The sequence below is a fragment of the Channa argus genome, chromosome 12 (genome assembly GCF_033026475.1).
Source record: "Channa argus isolate prfri chromosome 12, Channa argus male v1.0, whole genome shotgun sequence".
Classification (NCBI taxonomy): domain Eukaryota; kingdom Metazoa; phylum Chordata; class Actinopteri; order Anabantiformes; family Channidae; genus Channa; species Channa argus.
Genome location: NC_090208.1, coordinates 16,089,440 through 16,110,982, shown reverse-complemented (window position 1 = coordinate 16,110,982; position 21,543 = coordinate 16,089,440). Strand labels below are relative to the sequence as shown.

At 38.4% G+C, this 21,543-nt stretch overlaps 3 protein-coding genes across 6 annotated transcripts; 2 read left to right on the top strand and 1 right to left on the bottom strand.

Annotated features, from left to right (window-relative positions):
- Nucleotides 1-1,434: 1,434 nt before the first annotated feature.
- faah2b (fatty acid amide hydrolase 2b) lies at nt 1,435-10,308 on the top strand. 2 transcript variants are annotated; one of them, XM_067525300.1, is made up of 12 exons: nt 1,435-1,782; nt 2,418-2,667; nt 3,387-3,469; nt 3,720-3,856; nt 4,271-4,480; nt 5,513-5,632; nt 5,817-5,952; nt 6,423-6,540; nt 6,662-6,781; nt 7,696-7,807; nt 8,110-8,298; nt 9,447-10,308. In XM_067525300.1, the coding sequence occupies exons 1-12, from the start codon at nt 1,721-1,723 to the stop codon at nt 9,620-9,622; spliced, it is 1,713 nt and encodes a 570-aa protein (XP_067381401.1). In that variant the 5' UTR covers nt 1,435-1,720; the 3' UTR covers nt 9,623-10,308. The 2 variants fall into 2 exon arrangements, with proteins under 2 accessions (XP_067381401.1, XP_067381402.1); XM_067525301.1 differs by having other exon boundaries at nt 1,438-1,812.
- Nucleotides 10,309-10,539: 231 nt separating this feature from the next.
- On the bottom strand, nt 10,540-16,454 carry nelfa (negative elongation factor complex member A). Its single transcript, XM_067525302.1, has 11 exons — nt 16,192-16,454; nt 14,608-14,779; nt 14,203-14,364; nt 13,921-14,010; nt 13,584-13,711; nt 13,398-13,467; nt 13,196-13,284; nt 12,936-13,044; nt 12,487-12,815; nt 12,253-12,352; nt 10,540-11,697 (listed from the first exon to the last, which is right to left on the bottom strand). Exons 1-11 carry the CDS (start codon nt 16,399-16,401, stop codon nt 11,513-11,515), a joined length of 1,644 nt encoding a protein of 547 aa, XP_067381403.1. The 5' UTR covers nt 16,402-16,454; the 3' UTR covers nt 10,540-11,512.
- nicol1 (NELL2 interacting cell ontogeny regulator 1) lies at nt 15,765-21,132 on the top strand. Of its 3 annotated transcripts, none has more exons than XM_067525303.1 (4): nt 15,765-15,925; nt 18,063-18,189; nt 18,747-18,859; nt 20,052-21,132. In XM_067525303.1, the coding sequence occupies exons 1-4, from the start codon at nt 15,923-15,925 to the stop codon at nt 20,121-20,123; spliced, it is 315 nt and encodes a 104-aa protein (XP_067381404.1). In that variant the 5' UTR covers nt 15,765-15,922; the 3' UTR covers nt 20,124-21,132. The 3 variants fall into 3 exon arrangements, with proteins under 3 accessions (XP_067381404.1, XP_067381405.1, XP_067381406.1); XM_067525304.1 differs by having other exon boundaries at nt 15,771-15,925; nt 18,747-18,835; XM_067525305.1 differs by lacking the exon at nt 15,765-15,925 and adding an exon at nt 16,465-17,868.
- The last annotated feature ends 411 nt before the right edge of the window (nt 21,133-21,543 follow it).

The following is a 21,543-nucleotide window of genomic DNA, read 5'->3' as shown; positions in this document are numbered from 1 at the left end:
AGAATCCAATGTGCAGTATAGATTCTCCACTAACCCACTGACCTGCATTGCAGAGGCAGCTTTTTTCTTTTTCAGACGTGCTCTGTATGTTTGATTAGGAATTAAAGGGGCAGTGTTGAAGCCTTTAGCAATGCTGTCCTCTAGTGTTGACAGATTACTTACTCTGAGCCTCATTTTAGAGCCGAAATCTTTAAATGTGGCATTTTTGGGGGTATTTAGAGCTTGAAGAAAAGTGGGTGAGTATAAGTGGAAATACCATGAGTGTAGTAATAGTTTTTCCTACTTAAATGTAAAACTCATGCTTTTAACACTTGCAGAATGTGTCCATTACTTTAATGTTGCTGTGGAAAAAAATGGTGCTGCAGTTTATGAATACCTTCTAATGATTTAGTCTTTGCTGCATCTTGTAGCCCATATAGCTGGGTCTGTTTTTTCCAAAGGCTTAGCTGAACTCCCCATCTTCTAACAAATTTTCTATATACTTATTTTCTACAAAACAAACAGAAAGGCAGGTTTATATGGCGTCATTAATGACATCACCTGCACGCCTACATAAGCTTCTTAATCTAACTAACCTTACAATACACAACATAAACAGAGGAAACCCTTGTAGTCTTATACATTACTCAAGTAACGTAAATAAAAGTAATGAGGAATTTTTATGTCCTGAAAATGCAATTGATTTGTTAAATAAAAAAATACATCTTGTTTCTTTTTTAGTGTTTAGGTTAGGTTTTCATCAGTAATCCTATATGGCTGTAACCCTGTTTATGATAGGTAATAGACTTTTGTTTGGATTGTATTTATGTTAGTTTAGTATTTCATAGTATAGACGAATTGTGTAGATGTTATTTTACTAAAATCCCATGGTAAATCTTTAAATAGCATGTTAAAGATTTACCATGTTAATAAGTTTAGACTTTTAATAGATAAACCATCTATGCAGCAACTATAAAATCCTGTCCCGTGTGAAGGCAAAGGTTAATTTTCCCACTGTGAAGTGTATGTTATATTGTCAAGTAATAAAATGTTATCTCTACATTTCCAATTCAAATATTAGTTTAAACACGAACAATAGAACTATGTATGCACTTGAATTCATACTGTAGGTTACAGGTTACCTGTGACAAACTGTGAAAACAAATGTAAAGTTTCAAAATAAAACTCATCTTGCATAAATAGTTAAGGCTTTTAATATTCAGGCCACTGGATTGATTTAAAAATATTGCACACATATTGAACACATATAAAATATTTGTACCTCATTAAAAAAATATGTTTACTACTTGTATGAGCCAACCAGCGTTTCCTCTGTTTTTATTTATGTTGCGTATTGTGAGGTTAGTTAGATTAAGAAGCTAATGTTTAGGCGTAATGATGGTGTCATTAATGACGTCATATAACTGCCTTTGAAGTTTGCCATTGACGTTTACCTTTTAAGTTCGTTTAACTAGTTGTCGTAGAAATAAAAGTTTATTACTTTAACAGCTCAGCCTTTGGAAAGAACAGCCACAGCTATAGGACCACCAATGTACAGCGATTAGACTGGATAGAAGAAGCGGACTACAAGGTTCAGTGCGTGGCTGCAGAGGCGCACGGGTTCTTACCGCGTTCTGTGGATTTAGGAATCACTCTGAGAAATTGTGAAATTACCACTTGTAAACGTGTACTGTAGAGTTACTCCGTTTTTGACTAAGTTGAGAAACGTGAACTACAATAAATGTTGAGTGTTTGTTATACAACGATCTCACAAATGCGCAATTGTTGGACAAGCGGATACGAGTAAGATCGCCTGTATGCTCCTTTATACAGGTATATATTAGGTATTGTACTATGTGAAACTCATGCTAAAATTAACACTATAGTATATTTCTGTACTGCTGTGTTGTTATTATACTCTATGTTAGTATACACCTTATAGTTTTTATGCTATATTTTAAGCTACTGTTGTACACTAAAAGCTATATATTGTGAATATGTTACCTGTTTTATTAAAGTATACTTAGGTCTAGGTAACATTTCTATGAACACGGATGAATAATAAGCATTATTAATTAGACTATTCTGGAATAACATTTTACAGTAGAAAGTTTAATTTTACATAAGGTTTACTACACTTTGTTGACCTTTTACTACTAGAAACACCACTATGTCACTGCATCTAAGATGTTGGTGTTGTTTAATGAAGTAGTACTATTTTTAAATGTTATTTATATCGCATATACCTTTAAGTATATTTATTTATTACCTTCTTTTATTTTTTGTTTTTTGTTGCCTTTATTTCTGCCCTGTGCTCCTTTAACAGCTGAATTGCTGCATTATTTTGAAGTCCGAACAAATCATTTCCGGTAATGTCGTTATCGTCACGAGCTCATGCCAACTTGACGTAACGGGTATAAATACCATCCAACCTACAGGTTCCGTAGCGACGGCGGCCGAGCGACCGTTGACCTTCCCTCCTGTCACCGCAGTGTAAAAATGGCCCTGAGCCTCCTGCAGAAAGCTCAGGTATGGCTCTTCGGCGCGGTCACGGGAGTCCTCTTAGTGCTTTTTCAGCTTTTCTCCTCTCGGAAACCCGGTACATCTGGGAAGAAGCTACCGTCCGTCAGCAACCCTCTGCTGCTCCAGTCAGCGATGCAGCTCGCCAGGAAGATCCGGCGTAAAGAGGTGTGTACCCGTACAAACCAGCTGACATCCCCCAGCCGGACAAATTCACCCTAAGAAATTGTTTATTCTTACATAAGGGTTTTGCTATAAATGACTGTATTCAAGAAAGTTACTCTACATATACAGTTAGCTATTTGCTTTAAATCTAGCTAGTTTTGTGATTTATGTTTTTGTTTTTGTCTTATGTCGCAGTTTTTAATTTGACACCTTATATAGCTAAACACAGCTGCTCCTGTGGTCCACTCCCTGGGGATCTCTTCCCTACAGTTTTATTTTGTTAAGTCTGCAAGCCCTGAAGGTGAGACTCAAGCACCTGTGGACTGACAACACCTGAGCCCACATAAAGTGTATCTGCCCACTTTATGACTAAACACACTTTAAATACAGTAGAAGCAGCTTTTCTGCACTAGGTTAATCCTGCAGCTTTCCTTTTTTATTTTCTGTATGTTGATAGTTACGACTGATTTATATTGTCAGGGGAAGTAAACCTATTAAACCACTATAACTTAATTTGTAGAGCTGCATGATTAACTGATTAATTGTCTTTGCCAAAATTTGGCAACCTGAAATGAAAACATTTCAGGTTGCCTAATGTCACAAATTCCTTTTTTTAGGTAATAAGTTTTGCTATGCCGGTTGGACAAAACAAGTAATCGAATCTGATCTCATGAAGAAGTTAAATACTAACACAAATTGATATAGTCTAACTGTTTCCACAGGTGTCAAGTGTGGAAGTGGTGCAGGCTTACATTGACAGGATACAGGAAGTCAACCCTTTGCTGAACGCTGTCGTAAAAGACAGGCAAGAAAGATAATTCCTTCTCATCTGATAATTTGAATTACTATCCATTTCCCGACATTTCCTGGAAAAATAATCTAATTATAGCAAAACTTAATTCAGAATGAAAATAGTCCATCCATTTTCAGCCCCGCTGTCTTTCCATTTCTTTTTTTCATAGTTTTAACTCCTTTTAACTTCACCTCTGCAAAAAATGCCCTTGTCGAACATCACGCTTTAATTGAATTGAATTTATTTTGTTTTCTGTATTCAGATTTGCTGCTGCCCTTCAGGAGGCGGCTCAAGTTGATAAACTCATAGAGGAGGAAAATGGAGGGGAAGAGGTGCTGGAGGATCGACTGCCCTTACTGGGAGTCCCACTCTCAGTCAAAGAGTCCTTTGCCCTGCAGGGTAACTTCCAGAATCCCCTCTCAGAGACACAACACCTTTTGCCTTACTTTATGTAAATTCATCAAAAAACTAGAATTCGAGTCAGCATTACATACAGTGAAAGTCCCATCTACCCACACACACTCTCTAGGAACATACAACTGCTCACACAGTTCGAAATGCTGTTAAGCAGTTGTAACTATCACATGTATGTAAGTTTGAGAGGCTCCATTGTTAATCCTATTACCAAACCCTCTTATGAAAGCCACTTTTACCTTAGGGCCAATGACCGTTGTTTCTAATTTGTACAAAGTATACAAAGACAAAGAAATCTACTTTTTCAGCAAATAAGTATGGCTTTGAAACTGGTAAAAATACTGGTGTTGAGTGTATTTTGTGCTAGAAATGAGTGTTAAATTTGTTTCTCTTTTGCAGGCATGCCCTTTACTACAGGTTCCATCGCCAGGCGACACATTGTGGCCACAGTTGACGCCCCACCTGTGGCCCTGCTGAAAAGAGCAGGGGCCATCCCACTTGGCGTCACAAACACCAGCGAGCTATGTATGTGGCTGGAGTCCCACAACCACCTGCACGGCATCACCAACAACCCTTATGACCTGGAGAGAATACCAGGAGGAAGCTCGGGTTAGAAATGTTGATTCTTTACAGGAAAAGTGTCTGATGCTTATGTTCAGGAAGCATTTATTACATACAGCTTATTTCTGGAATCAACCTCTTAGTCTCCAGGAGCAGCCCTGGTTCTGCTTCATAATCATATTACAGCGCACTGCAGACACACAAACACAAAACCGCTCACTCTGGTTCTTTTAAAGGGCAACCCCATCAGTTTTTACACATCAGATTCAGGTTAGTCTTGGGTGGAATATCAGTAGTTACTTTAATCATACAGGATTGATTATACATGAAAAGACAGGCCTCTTTCTTGATACATTAGTTTTATATGAAACATTCTGTCCTTTTGAGCAATTAACTTTGACTACAACAAAACTGTGTAACAGTGTAAGTTCTCTTACAGTAGGTTTACAAACTTCGCTAAACACAGAAAGAAGCTTCTTTGTGTGTCTAATAATTGTAAAATAACTTTAACAGCCATATTTGGATATGTTTCAGTGTCATGTTGTAATGTTCATGTTAGAAAATTGTTTACTGGGTGGGGCAGCATGGTGGTGGATGGCTCATAGTTAGAAGGTCCCAGGTCTGAATCTACCAGCCAACTGTGGTCTTTCTGTGCAGAGTTTGTATATTCTTCATCTGGGTACTCCAGTTTTCTTCCACAGTCCAAAGACATGCATGTTTGGTTAATTAATGACTCTAAATTGCCTGTGAATGTGAGTGGTTGTCTGTCTGTATGTCTCAGTGTAGCCCTGAGATAGACTGGTTACCTGTGTGCCCCGTCTCTCCCCTAATAACAGCTGCAATAGGCTCCAGCCCATAACGAGCCTGAACAGGATAAGTGGTTAAGATGATGGATGGATGGATTTTTTGGGTGAAATTACTATTTCATCTGAAAAATTAAGTAGTAATAACGTTGCTAATATTAATGTTGTAGTAGCTGTTGTCAAGATGCTCAGCCAGTGTTCTGGATGATGTCTTGGGCAGTAGGTCCCAGCTCAGAGGTAGAGTACCTCATCTCCCCTCTGTTTCTGTTTTCCTAAGGTGGAGAGGGCAGTATACTGGGAGGAGCAGGTGCAGTCATTGGCATTGGCTCGGACATCGGTGGCAGCATTCGTATACCCTGTTTCTTCGATGGAATATTTGGGCATAAAACCACTCCTGGTAACTGTTCTCATAGTGTCAATCACTGCGGGCAGATATTCTTTTCCTTATGAGCTGGTAAAGATGGAAAACTGAGCGTAAATGATTGATGATAGTATGGTCCCACTTCTCCCAGGAAGCCAAATAGTTTCAAAAAGCACACTACTACAGTATATGAGACTGCATTGTAACTGTGTTTCTGTAGGTGTGGTGTCCTGTGACAACCAGTACCCTCCTTTCTCTGGCAGACAGGGGGAGTACCTCAGCACTGGTCCCATGTGTCGCTACGCTGAGGACCTACTGCCCATGCTTAAGATCATGGCAGGACCAAACGCTCAGATGTAAGCTCTGCGTGTGTGTGTTCAATTTTACTCTGAAGACATGCTGTCTTTTTCGGCGTGTCCCTTCAGTGGTCACCACAGCGAAACGTGTTCCACACGATGATTTGGAATGTGTTTTTAAGCCCTTCCGCAACCCTCCAATTTTTAGTTTTATCTTGGCTTGGGACCGGCCCCAAGGTGGTCCTTGGTGGCTGGGCGGGGCCACAAGTGGCCTTCTTCATCTCATCCTATTTTTAGATCCCCACTTTGTATCTGATAAACAAACATTGTGCAAAACATGTTCCTGCCAATGGCTACATGTTTTTTCAGTAATTGTTGAGTGTCAGGATACTGTGTGCCACCAGCAAGAACAAGAAGACTAAAAGGCCCTAAGCCTGTGTCGGGTAAACACCAATAACCTGTTAAGTCTATGCTCTTGAACTGTTACAATGTACCTGGGTGTAATTTGCAGTATTACACTGTGCATACAGGTTGTCCTTAAACACAGAAGTTGACTTAAAGAAGCTGCGGTTCTTCAGCATTCCTCATGATGGCGGTTCTCCTCTGACATCCCCCCTAAGGAAAGAACTCTTAAACATTCAGAAAAAAGTGAGTTGAATCAGTAAGATAATTCCTGAGTCTCCATGAGCCTTGAGTCTGCAAAAATAGAATATGAGGGCTGTAAAACCAGGCATATTGGAAACTTATATTGTCGTGTAATGTTCTCCAGGTGGTGGAGCGTCTGGAGGCCGACCTTGGTGTGAATGTTCAAGAAGTGCATTTCCCTGAGCTTCGCTACAGCTTCCAGATCTGGGACACCTACATGGGTCTCCCTGACAAGGAGGGCAATGTATGTCCACCTATCTGCCCTATCAGACAGAAGATACCGAGAGCTTTCCATCAGTTTTCTTGTAGAAAAGTATTAAAAACAGGGAAACAAAAACTGGAGGAAAACAAGTTACTTGCTGTTGCCAAGACTCTGAACATATTAACACAGTGAAAGAGAAAAGGCCCAATCATAGTCACTTACTGCCCAGAAATGCTTCACTGTTAGGCTGCTGGCACAAAGCAAATCAGACACAGCCATGTTTCCATCACTTCAGAGGACATCACACTGAATGTTATGTTCCCATAACATGGGAATTACATACACACACTTCTCTGGTACAGGGCTCCTCTGTTAGTCTAAGTTATTTTCCCTAAACCACTACCTATTCAGTGTCTTCATTGGTGCAAAATTAAAACTATTGTAGTTTTAAAGTATGCACCTTTTACTGAAGTACTATACTTTATTACAGTTTTGAGGTACTTGTGCTTAACATGAGAATTTAAGAATCATGCTACTCTATAAAACTTTATTTGTACTCTAAATTAAACATAAATATTTCTTTAGCACTCTAAATAGTTATAGGCTTATAATTTAAGCCTATAAGCCTTCAATTTACCTAATATAGATACAGAAAGGCTGTGTTGGTGGAGCCTTGTTATGGTTAATATGAATGTAAGTTGTTAGCACCTATCTTCCCATTTTCTGGTGATGGTTTCATTTAAATAATAAGTATGTAAATAATAAGTATGTAAATAATGATTATTTACAGTATTGCACAAAGATTACTCTAACAATATATTTTGTTAGAAGTTGTTTCTCGTCTGTCCAACCTCTCAAGTGGATTTTGAAAACAATTTCATGCATCAACCCTTAAATAACATTTTATAAACAGCATATATTTCTGTAACAAATCTTTAAAAGTTTTCTTTCTTTAGGCTCCTCAGTCGTTCACTGAACTGTTGGGGAAACCAGGACCACCAGTGTGGCCTCTGTGGGAGCTGCTGAAATGGATGTTGGGGAAATCAAAGCATACCATGGCTTCAATTGGTAAGGGCGATTATGGTTTTTCAAATTTCTCTGTTGGAACTAGGGGAATAAACATTGCCATTGCTAATATAATACATAAATATAAAGACAATATGAAATAAATGTGTGACTAGTTAAAAATATAAAATTAAACCAACAGTGACATAGTGGCATGACTGAATTAAAACAATAAATTATGAAATTTCATGATTCTCAATGGTGAAAACAAACTAAAACACGGTTCTGACAGAAAAGCTGAATACTGTGTGTGTGTGTGTGTGTGTGTGTGTGTGTGTGTGTGTGTGTGTGTGTGTCATCTTAAGGTCTGACTCTGCTGGAGATGACTCATGTCTCCAAACCCCCCAGCTTCATCATCCAACAGAAGGAGAAGCTGCAGAAGGATATGGAGGAGCTGCTGGGCACTGACGGTGTTTTACTTTACCCCTCACACACCAGAGTGGCACCCAAACACCATCACCCACTCTTCAGGCCCTTTGACTTTGCCTATACTGGTCAGTGATCTTCACCTTCACATATTTATGTCATACTGTAGCCACCATACCACAGTTAGACTAAAGATCCTTTCTTCTTTTACAATATTCTAAAAGCTCCAACTTGCAACTCTTAAGATCTTGCAGGTTGCTGCGGACTCCTTTTAAATTGTTGTCATTATTAAAGTTTTTTTTTTTATAATTCAAAGCGAAAGCACTGCTCAAAGATTGATTCTGCTTGCTTTTCTTTACTGGGTCTGTGTCTGGTAGGATTTTAAAGGATGCTTTCACAGATTTTGAACTTAGTTCTTTTGGTTCTAGTTTGCATAGTACATCCCTCTGACTTCCATACATTAAAATATCTCTACTTCTAGCTGAAAAATGCATCCAGATGATATCACTTGGAGGGACCTTCAGTTTAGATCATGTCATCTTGTTGCTTATATCATGGAGTTTGTGTTTAAATTCAAATTGCTTCTCCAGAGCTCCTCCATATGACAACATCTAAACTCCTAATGATGAAAAACTCCTTTGGGTGATGTCATCTGGAGGAGTTTCTAAGCTAGAGGCAGAGAAACATTTTAATACAGGGAAGTCAGAAGGAAGCTTAAAGAGTTAATGTACATTTACAACCCAAACTAAAGCCATAGAAACCAAGTTGAAAATTGAAGTGAAGTGGTTGTTTAACAGGTAGATTCACTTCAAGTTAATGTTAAAGGAGCTACTTATCACATCTTCTGCTATAATAGATGTTAGTAGTGGACATTTATTTAGAAAAAATTAAAAAAGGATTTTAATTTTTAAAAAATGTCTCTTTATACCTTGTTATTCCTAATTCTTTAATATTTTTCTTTATACTTCATAAGTCTTTCCTCTTAATAATAGACCCATTTCTTGGTCATCCCTCACAACATTAGGTTTTAACACACCCCTACACATCCTCACAAATGAACAAGAATAAAGCCCTGCCAGAAATGGTTATCCCCACTAGTCTGACTCTGTACTTTTAGCAGTTTTGTTTCTTGGTCTGCAACTTTTATCATACTGTATTTCCATTCACTTCACTTAATCTTAAGTGCTCTGTTAGAATAAGTATTTCTGCTTTCACCATATCCTCCAGTAATGTCTCATCTCCAATATAAAACTATTTTCTCCATTCTTCTCTGCAGGTATACTCAACATCCTTGGGCTACCAGTCACCCAGTGTCCTCTGGGTCTTGGAGAGGAGGGTCTGCCACTGGGTGTGCAGGTTGTTGCTGGGAAGCTTCAGGACCACCTGACTCTGGCTATGGCTCTCTACCTGGAGAAGAAATTTGGGGGCTGGAGGGACCCCGGAGCAAACTAAAACCACACGCTTACAGCCAGCTGGGTGGATCAAAGATAGCTGTACCAGTCACTTGCTGTACACAGTCATGAAGAGGCACAGCACGCTGAATGTTCCAAGTACTAGAGATTGATTTTTGTTTTGTTTCTTTGCGTGTCCTGTAGGTGTCTGTCATGGTTTAAATTTACCCTGTCATGAGTACAAGCTTTAAAGAGACTGGTTTTATATTAGCTGTAAAAATTTAGGCATTCAAATTGTCACGCTATGTTTTGTGCGGTTTAGGACATGGTATCGAATGTGTGACTACTTTAGTACACTGGCACCAGATCGGTGTGTGCTAGCACTTCAACAGTAGTGTAGTGCATAACACTATCAGATAGTAGATACCCTTAATTTACACAACTTGAAATTTCCAGCTGATTTTTCTCAATAGGCTTTACCTTATTTTTGGACTGGCAGCTCAACAGTTACATGTATGTGCAGCATATCTTCTGCGTTACTCTTTTGACTCTCAAGTCTGTACATGAGAGGTTCACAGTTTAAATACCTTCCACACACAGGTCATTTCTGTTCTGTCTAGATTAATTATTCATCAAACAAAATTAAGATTTAGCTGACATAACAACATGCTGACCACAACATGCAAAACCTTTGTTGTGTGATGTGAATGTTGCATAATAAAAGTTAAATGATTGTGGTGCTTGTTATATGCAGCAACTCATTTGGTTCAGCGAATTGAAAAAAGAAAATGTATTTGATTTCACTTATACTCTCATGGTCATATATCAACTATCTTTGGGGCAGGTGTGTAAACAGCCAAAGAACAGGAAAAAAAAATCTTACACATGCAATGAATCTCCATATGGCAACAGAAACAAATAGCAATTGCAAAATTGTCAAGACACACCCTTCTCAGTGTACAAAATTTAAAAGAGGACTTCACAACGTGACCCCAAGTTACTTCAGTAAGAGGTCAATTTTACTGGTTTACAGAAATACTGTGAAGCTGAATAGTTACGTTATTTATTGTACAAAAAGGTGTTACAGCACACGATGATTGTAACCATGGTTTATGTGAGGGACTGCTCCTTAACGAGCGAGCACAATAATCCTTCCCTGTATTCAGTAGCTATGACCAGAGGAATAGTCACAAATACTGGTTATTACTGCCTTTCAATTACAAGGACACACATTACCTTACTAAAGATATAATGATCAGCTTGTGATTATTTGATTTAGGGAAGAAAAGATTCGGGCAGTTTAAGAGGCCAATTAAGTCTGCTCCAATTAATAAATTTAAAAGATGACAAACGGGCCCTGGAGTCTACCGTCACTTTATTTTCTTCCCTTCTTTTGAAAGAGGATGAAAAAGTCTCCATACAGAAAATGACAGCACTGACAACTACTCACCGCTCACTATTCAATCACCTCTATGATGACCGTCGTTATTGTCCCAAACCATGATTCTGTTCTGAACGGTAGATGAAGCTGCAAACATCACATTCATACAGAAAAATACAGACTGATCGTCTTTTCTCTTTTCTACACACGTGACATGCTTGTACTTAAGTACAAATGTTAAAGGTGCCTGCTGTGAGAATAATTCCTCTGCTGAGACTAATAAATCTCATCCATTCTGACCACAGCATCATTCAGGAATCAGAGGGGACTTAAAAACCGAAACAATAAAAGTGTAGGGAAACAACTAAACAAAAAAATATGAAACTTTCTTCAGAGTCCTGCTTTTTGGTGGTGCAGGAAAAGGGAGGACCTTTCTCTCCTTGACAATCTCTTACCCTCCCAGTGGTTGATTTGGCCCAAATGTATATGCAAATACTTGAATATTTGTGTAAACTTGTTTTCTGATGTGGGTAAGAAATTCTGGATGTGGGATTCTGAGAAAGAAGTGCTTCAGGAGGTATTTGTAATGGGTTTGTATTTCTTGAGGCGAGTCCACTGCCCTGTGGAGTAGTTCATTTCGAAGACCGTGTCAACCAGCATGGTGGTGCTGCCGGTGCCGTCGGCTTTGGGCAGAACCTCCGTGTGTTCGCTCAGCTTGATCTGGATGATGTCCCCTTGCTCTGGGCATGGATTCTCTGTCAGAGACAGGAGGAAGCAGACATGTTAGTTGTGTGCAAATGTGCACTCAGACTGATTTGTAAACTTCAGCAGGTAAGCAGGAACTAAGACTGAATCCTGGCAATTTATATTCCCCTGTTTTGAATTTTACAAACATTTCCATGCACCCGTTTTAGTCTTATTTTAATCTGCTCTAGTTTTGTGATTCAAAGTTACTGTCACAAAAATTTATATTTTCTAAGAAACTACAGTAAAACTGAAATGGAATAAAAATACAATATATATTTTTAGTTAAACTGTTAAAGCTATTTTAATTGGAACTCAGAGAGAGACCAATAACAGTTTCTTACTAAACTTTAGTAGTTTAACCTCATACCAACATGTTAAATGCTTCAGTGTTTTCCTTGCTTTCTGAGTGCTGTGGCTCATTAGGAAAAGAATATGGGGTGTAAAAGAAAACTTGTCATGATCCCACACTCAGTCACAAGATCACATATACTAAGGCATAAAACTGACACTAAAGGGGTGTTTGCTTTTCAAAATGCTGATCTGACTTAGGATTAGTCCTGTACCCCTTGATCCAGCCATAAAGCCCAGAATGAGGGCTTTCTCTGGTCTGGTGACCTTGTTGGCTGTCTTGAACATCTCCTGGGCAGCATACATCTGGTCTCTCTGAAGAGCAAAAACAGCATTTGGCAGAAAGTTAACAGGAAGCTCTGGAATATATGACTGAATCAATAATGTTACTGTTTTAGAAGGGTTACAGGTAACCTAAAAGGTACTCAGCATCTTTTCTTACACCTTACCGTGAGTGAAAGATTCTTTTTGGGCTGAGGCTGTGGTGGTGTAGGGGTTGGTGTCGGGGTAGGGGTCTGAGGAGTGCTCAGAGGCTGAGAGGGCGTCTCTGGCTGGCTGGCAGTCGCAGCAGCTGCAGGCCCATTGTTGGCAGGGGTGGAGACTGGTGTGCTGGGGGATGTGGGGGTTGCAGGATTTGCTGTGTTGCTTGCGTTGTACATAGGGGTCCTCTGTTTGTACTGACCCGGTAAGGTAGCAGTGGCACCAGCACCTGCTGTTGCAGACTCCTCTGGTTGGCGAGCTGACTGCAGCGTGTCTCGACCTGAACCCCCAGCGTTTGCTTTACAAAAGAATAATGGAGAAAGATGCACATTTTTGGGGGGGGATTGCTTTTTACAGTTTTTTTGTTTACTTTTTACAACAATTAACTCAGTGTAAGCGCTGTATGGTCATGTCTAACCTGGCTGCGTCTCTGAGCTTGGAATGTACGAGGAAGAGGGAACCATGCTGGGTGTAGCTGGTAGGTAGCTGGTTGATGGAAGAGGGTTCTCATTTAACGCCCCCAGTTTCTGAAAAACAAAACCGCAACTACATTTGAACTAATTTATGTTGAGAAATTAAGAACTGAGAAAGACAGAAGCATAACACAGATGCATAATATGAGAGATGAGCAAACAGTATGAATTCATGTTTGAGTTTGACAAAGAAAGACAAACATACCTGTGCAGAGACAAGGCCAGCAGCATAGTCGGGTGTGGTGTTTTCCACCACTGCTTCCTCTTTGGCTGCTTTCTCTCCAGCCTCTGTTTCTACAGCACAATAAAAAAAAAACATAAACTTAAAAAAAAAAAAAAAAAAAGTATAATGCATATAAAACATGAATTAAAGGAAGGCTCGCTCGCTCTCTATAAAATATTATTACCCAATGTCTTTCTTCTCCTCTTAGCTTCTCTTCCTGCTCCAACCATATCCAGCTCTGAAATATCTAATAGCTGAAAGCAGTAAAACATCAAATTTACACTTTAATACACAGATCCTGCCTGAAATGAATGAATATTAAACAAAACAGTCATGAAACATGTAATTAGGCAGAATATTCAAATATTACCTTGACCCCTCTCTCCTTACGCAGGGGTGTCCGTGCAGGTGCAATAGGTGTGCGGTTACTGGGAGGGCTAAACATGCTGGGGGCAGTGGGGCTGCGGAATGGGGCCTTGGGAATTCCTTTGAGAGGAGCTGCGATACAAACGCATCAGCAACAATGACAGACATCAGAATGAAAAGTATCTTGGCTTATTTTTAAAATAAGTATTTCACATAAGCTATTAAAAATACACATGCAATTTCAGGCATCAATTCTAAACATCTGTGGTTCAGATCTGTTACTTTAACTATCCAGTTAATGCTATAGATGTGTATATATATATATTGGTCTTTTAACTCACTAGTAGTGTCAATCTTTTTGACCAATCCTCTTCCTTTGGCGTGAAAAGGCACTCCAGCTGTCTTTTTCAGCTGTTGGGCTGTCTCTGTGGCTAAAATAGAAGGAAAGAAAAAACTTGAATATTTTAAGATAAAAAATTAATGTCTTTGAGCTTGTGGACAATTGTAGCCCATGTCTAACAAAGAACTATGGCAACAGCAAGTGACAGAAGAAGAAATTGCAGTGAAACTTTAAATACTGTGGAACAGATAGGTGGAATCAATTTAATTTTAAATTTACTTACACTTCTGTAAAAGCTCTGCTCTGAGGGTTGCACTCTTGGGCTTCCTCTTAAGTTGGAAATGTTTGACAGGAGGTGTGAGGGGTCCCACCAGAGTGGTTAATGCACTCTTGTTCAGGTACTGGCACTCCAGAGGAAGCATAGCAGACGCCTCACATTCACTCACTGAAAAGAAGAGGATGTAAAGAGATTAAGTTCAGCTGCACATTTACTAAAGAAATTAGCCTGGTATCTGTGCAACTTTGATACTTGACCCACCTACCCTGAGAGGCTTTGTTTATGTTAGGAAAATTTAACCTGGTATCTGACTTTTAACATATTAAACAATAGGCTAGGTAATATGATCTGACTGTGTATCATATGTAAGGTGAAGCGGGTACCAGTGAGGAGCCAGCAGTCATTCCCTACCTTTCTCCCTGAGCTCTCCTAAAATATCCTGCACATTTGGATTCTGCTCCTCTAAATCCAGATTGAGAGAGCCAGTCTCTGGGAAGGATTTGAGGATGTCTGCAACCATCAGCACCCAGGGCTCTGAGTCGACCGTAGCAAGCTGGATTATCTCCGACAGGGCTTCCTTCATCTGCCAAAAAAGGAATGCGGTGGAAGTGAACTTTATTTTTAAATCATAAAATGTCTTGATAGTCATTAAAAGATTGATAAATTCTGAATAACTTAATTATGTTCACTTTTTTTTTATTACAGGTGTAATCAGAAGCTGTGGGAACTCTCCAATTCTTTTAAGTTTTCACATTTGGTAAGGTGTAAATAACTTCCATGTATAAATGATCCAATTACTTTAGACAAAACTTTCAAGACACTGTGGCAGTGTTCCTAAGTACATTTACTGAAATTCTGACAAACCCAATTCTTTCTACTTTATTTTAAATATATAACTTTGTTTTACTAAAGTTAGTTAAAACATTTACTTACACAGATCAGAATTTCAGACATACTAAACATAATTCATTTATAGAAATTATCCATTATTACAGAGACTACACAGTACTGAATAATTGTAAGTAATTTAAGCAAATAGATCAGGCTTTCAAAAACGAGCATCTGAAACATTTATATGTAATTTTATATAATAAGCAATGAACCCTAATCATATTATTTAATGATCAATTTATTTGTTTTGTAACTACTACTTATAAAAGCCTGACATCTCAAATATAAGCTTTTGTCATATATGATGATAGTTGATGATAGATGACAGAATCAAGAATCAATAACAAAAGTAACATTTCGATATAAAGTTATCTACAGCTTTTTCTAGTAAAATTGTTTTATATTGAGGTGCTGCTGCTTTAATATGGTAATAATATCTGAATCTCTCTTGAACCATAAGGGCAAATGGTACAGTGTTATAATAAACCACACTGAGAGACTTAATATAGCTCTCAGTTTGGATAGTTTTGCAGAGGCAGGACTTTCATTTGTTCTTGAATATGCAGAACATATTGATGACGGCTGTGTAACGTTTTCGGGAGCGGAACGAGTGATATGTCGGGCTGGTGCTGGTACCGCCCTCCAGCTCGGTTAGATAGCCTTCGGTTGCCCATCCCACCACAATGTCTGTACGAAAACCGCCAGACTACGGTTACCTGCAGTAGCTGCCGAGAAACGCTATTATGCGTTAAGGACAAGTTGGTCGTCTAATAGGCAAACGTCAACGCATGTTCGTAGAAATGGTGTTCTCTTGAATCAGAGCTAAAGGCAGGACATGGTTAGCCAAATTTAGTTTTTTTGTTTGTTTGTTTTTACATTTGCTAACAATATTAACCATCGCTTGTTAGCTAACACTGACTAATGTTACATTGGTTTATTAGCGTGGTTAGACATATTACTAGCAAAAAACAAAACGGCAGCAAGAGTGTTGTTTTTATGTCGAGCAATTAGTTGGATACTGAGCTATTTTCTCATCTGTGAGTCTTAAGTCAAAAGCGTATTGTACATGTCCAGCTAGCAGCTAGCTAGCGCACAGCAACCCACCTCGTCAACGGTGCGCCTGGGAAGATGCAGCATCCCAAGCAGGAGTTTCAACTTCACCGGCGGCGATAAGCTCGAAAAGCACAGTCGTATATTGTCAATTACCGACACGGTGAGCAAGGAGGCGATGCTTGGGGGCGTCCAGAGCTCGTCCGTAGATCCTAGTTTGTTGTGAAGCCACAGGCCGGTGTCGCTGTCCTTCATCGACGCCATTTTGGAAAAAGAAGTGTTTTGAGTTCGGGCATTTTAACAGGCTACCTAAGAAAAACAGCAGTCAGGACCCCGCCCACACGAGTGGAGACATGTATCAACACTGAAAAGTATATAACAAAAGCACGTGTATTTTATAATAGACACTAGGGTTATTTATGTGGCTTCATCCGATTTGTTTGTCCATCTGTTGTATAGACAGTTTTCTTTAAAAAAATATATAGTGAATGTCACAAAGTGTGTACGGATTTAATTGGCAGAAAAGTGCAGATAAATGACTTTTTACCCATTTAGTTAGTTTTACATGGGTAACTAATATATGTACCAATCCTATTCTGTGCACTACAATCCCTCGCAGAGCCATACAGAACTTGCATTGATGTTGGTGTGGTACTTTTGAATCTCTACTTGAAGAACAAAAGTACCAACCGGACTACAGCCTCCATAAAACTGCTGGTATGCCGACAGGGCAAAGAGGGCAGGTTGTCTTAAAACCATAGCCTCCGGTTCAGTGTGACCAATAAGTTAAAATTTTAATTTTGTCCCTGTATAGCAAAATATCAACCTATGTGAATACTATGGATTGTAGCAATACAAGTATAAAATGTGTCTATATTTTCAGCAAGTTTCAAGTACTTTAAAATAGTTGTAGCTTTTGGACAAAAAAATGGATATGATGCTATGATACAGCATGTACACTGATAATTAACACATTGTAGTAAAGATAGAAAAGCTGCATTGTAATAACATTCAGGATACTGCTTTACAGTGACAGTTAAGGGATGTGTCTCAGTCATTTTAGAGAAGTGCTCAAACAGACCACTGAGAAGTTTAACTGATGATTCTGAATGTGCTAAAATCAAAAGAAAGGATCATGATGAAGGAGGAGTTTACAACATCGTTCAGCCTCTAGGTGGCTCTTAGAATGAGTTAATAGCAGGTACTCTTTAAAAACGTATTGGAGTATTAATACGTACCTAGCTAGTGCTGTATGTTGTGAAGCTTTTTATTTCCATAGGTAAAGGGCTCCAGGGATCACAGAAAGGATCAGATATACATACATTGTAATATGAAAAATGAGTATGAGTAAATAATTATTACTTTAAAATATGAAATGAATGAACTGAAGGAAAAGTAGACTACAACTTTAGAAAAGTAGCCTAATCTTTAGAAAAAATGGCAGGGCATCAAGTAAAGTCCCTGAGAGTATGATTTCAGTCAATGTATACTTAAACATGTCCCACCTTTGATGACAATTCATTTAATGTCATTAATGTAAATCCTAAATGTGGAGAGCTTGTTTACGAATTGTACGAGTTGAGGCTTTTAATTTGAAAGTCACCGGATGTCTAAATATTTGTCCTCGGATGAGCAACACGCATGCGCACTCCCGTACTCCACATTAAACAATCCTTACTGGGCATCTTGCGCTGAGCTGCTGCTCTGCAAAATATCATCGATTGCTTTACGGTGGGTTAACACTCAGTTTATTAATGAAACATCAATTCTTATGGCATTAAACACATACACATTTTCTGGACCATTTGACAAACAAAGCCGGTCGTGTTATTTCTATTTAATTGACTCGCGGCTATGTAGGACATTTTCCCGTGGTTATATCTATACAAACCAACCAAGTGCTAATTTTGGTCTTCATTTTAAAGGTTACTGATCGGACCATCGCCATGGCATCGAGTGGTTGTCTGCAGGCTGCGGTGCTTCTTCTGACGGTCCAGTTCCTCTGTCTCGGTGCAGCTGATCAAGATACCGGGACTGTCATCCCTGCCGAAAGTAGGGTCATTTCAATATGAGACAGAGCTTTTCTGCCTGTTTGGTGCAGTTTTGTATGTTTTTCAAATGTAATTAGCTCTGTCACGGTTATTTATTTACACCGTCTAATGGGAGCAGCAGGTCCCCACAGGGGTTTCTTACTGGGAATTGTAGGTCATATTAATAAGTGTATATATCACAACACGAAACTGGGCCTGCACTGCTCCTCTTGAACAGTTATCATCTTTATAGATTTAACCAAGCAAGAGGTTTGCTGCACAGTGCACCAGATAAAGAAGAATTCGACCTTGTTATCTAGTATTTTCTCCAGTAAAAGGATCTGGTCTCTTTCCCACATTTACTGTACCACTATCCTGTAACTGGGGCCACACTGGCAACTCTGCAAGCTACTCAGACCTGATCTTGTTACTGAACACATTAAATGACAGGTTCGCCTGCTTTGAAATTAATTCATTACAAAAAAGCCTCACAAAACAATTCAGGGGATATTGACTTTGAAATTAAAAACCAACACATATTATTCTCTCTATTTAAGGACAATTTTCTTTTATTTCAAGGTCGCCCATGTGTAGACTGTCACGCATTTGAGTTTATGCAAAGGGCACTGCAAGACCTAAAGAAGACTGCGTTCAACCTTGATGCCAGGGTAAGCGAAGTACTACCGATCTGGGTAGGTTGGATGAGCTTCAGCATGTCACATCTTGTGTATAACAGGTCTTTCTGTGATTTTGCTGTAGAAATTCATTATCTGCCATGCTCTCAATTAAATGTATTAAATGTTTGTGGTTCATCAATCCCTTATACAGCAGTTGGTGTATGCTGAGGGTAACATTAGGATGAACTATGAAGGCTTGATGTATTGGAGGTTTTGTGATACATTTGTTATGTGCTGTGTTTATTTATGAGTTTACGTGTTATACTTATTTATAGCAAATGTTTTCAATGTTTTATTATACAATACATCACCGTGCTGTATTGTATATCCATGGCTGTTCAACGGCTTTGTGGATTTGCAGGGACATTTAATTAGTTTTATTAATTCAATGTACAGGCTATAGTCTACAGGATGAAGCTACAGTACATTGCAGTTCCAGTCTAGCGGAATGTGTTCCACACATTGATTTGCCATACGTTTTTACACCGGATGCCCTTCCTCCTGCAACCCTCCCATTTTATATGGGCTCGGGACCAGCAACAAGGTGGCCCTACCACTGAGCCACCAGGGCCCAAGCTCCAGTCTATGAACAGGGTCAAACAATAAAGTTGAAAAACAAAGCAATAACATAACTATAGAGTTATGTTATCATACATTGGCCAGTTCAAATCCAGGAAAAAATGTGTTGAGGAGTCAGTCTGAAACTAATTGCAAAAGAAAAAAGTTATATACTGTATATCATTATAATAGTAATGTTATAACTTAGCTCTTTTAAAATATTAAAGGTGTTCCTGAAATATTTCTGATTATATATTTATATAAAACTTTAAATTAACATATCACTATTTGTTATTATGATTGTTGGGACATTTATTTATCACAGCCCATGTACAAACACATTAAACTAATGCAATGAGAAGACCAGAGTTAACAAATAACTTATTTTCATTTGCAGACCCTGGACTTAAATGAAATAGGGGAATAGGGATATTTCTAAGGTCTTTTTTGTGTCTCTGTTGTGTATAATTTTATTACCTGCAGAAATCAAATGAAAACAAATCTAATTAATGTCCAATTAACCAAATATTTGTTCTCTTACGACAAATTAACTGATGTGAAAACAGTCAATGTCAATTTGTGGCCATATCAGATGCACAATGATGCTGAATACAGCTGATGTTAATGTTTTTTTTTTTGACTGATGCAGACAGAGATGTTGGTACTGAGAGCAGAGAGGAGGGCTCTGTGTGACTGTATGCCCACCAACTCACTGCGCTGAACTTCGCACCACCTGAGGACATTTTGACCCACCATCAACCCCAACAGGATACAAACGGTCTTTTCCAAACCTCTACTCATGTACAGCTTATTTACACAATAGGCACTTTATTTTATTTCCTGTCTTATGTGTTGAGTGAAGCTTTGATTTAAAATGATGCATCATGTTCATTGTTTTGCCTTAGTCGGGATGACTTTCACACCACACCTGTGAAGTTAGTTTGTTTTTGTCATCACAGGATTTGGGTCATTTCTCATCGGTTTCCTACGAAGCATAAATTATTTTTTTGTACTTTTTAGTATTTGACTGTGTAACATAGATACAGTTAAATGCATTTGTAAATTTACTTGTTGAATGTGTTGTATGAGATTAATGTTTACGATGATTATACACATTAAACTGTAGCATCATTTGCAATTTATTTAACTGCTAAAGATATATGAATAATTTAAATTAGTTAACTCAATTACATTTAGGAATCAGCAAAATTGATTAGTTTCCAACTTGGCTTCTTTTGCAAAAAAGGTAACTTATTACATTTTATTTATGTTAAACTTATTTGTTTTAACATTTTTTGTAAAGAAATGGTCAGCAGACAGAAATGTGAAATTTTACTAATAATATTTTCAGACTTTTTTTTAAGGCAGAAAAGGCGTACTTGTAAGTCTTGACTTAGCACAGCACTGTAGCATGACTTTACAGCACTTTCTGTTAGATTGTATGTATAAATTATGTATATGTACACAGGTACATGTTAGGAGGTGTCTACAGATTTTGTCTTCTCTGTGTGACAAAGGCATATGCAAGAGTAGTGAACTGCAATATCAGCAGGGGAGGGGAGGATGGGTAGAGGAATGCTTGCTGCAGCAGGGGACTTAGACAGAAAAAAAATAATTGTCTTATTTTTGCTTGTTTATAAACAGTGTACTTTGTTGACATCATGTCACAGAACACCCCATTATTGTCTTAATGTTGTACCTATGAATAAAAACAATGAAGAAACCCAAAAGCTGAGATGGTCTTCTCTATCTGGAACTGTAGCACTATGGGGGGTTGTATAGATGCATCTTTTTACTTAATCTGTTATTTGGTTAATAAAATGTCAAAAAAAAACAAACTAACAAAAAAAAATAAATTCATCCATTACCTCTCACCACTTTTGAAGAAAGCCATGCAGGCACAGGAAGGCCGCAGCTGCAAACCCATGACCTTCTATTTACCTGTGAGGTGGCAGTTCTGACCAGTACACCAACGTGATGCTTTAACAGTAGTTGGAAACTTTTCAAACTGTTTAATTTGACGAACAGCCTAAATACAACAATATTAAGTTAAACCATAAAATTGTTTATCAAAATAGATCTTTCCGAATTTAATGATTATTGACTAATTATATATTCATGCATGTTCTTCACTCACTGAT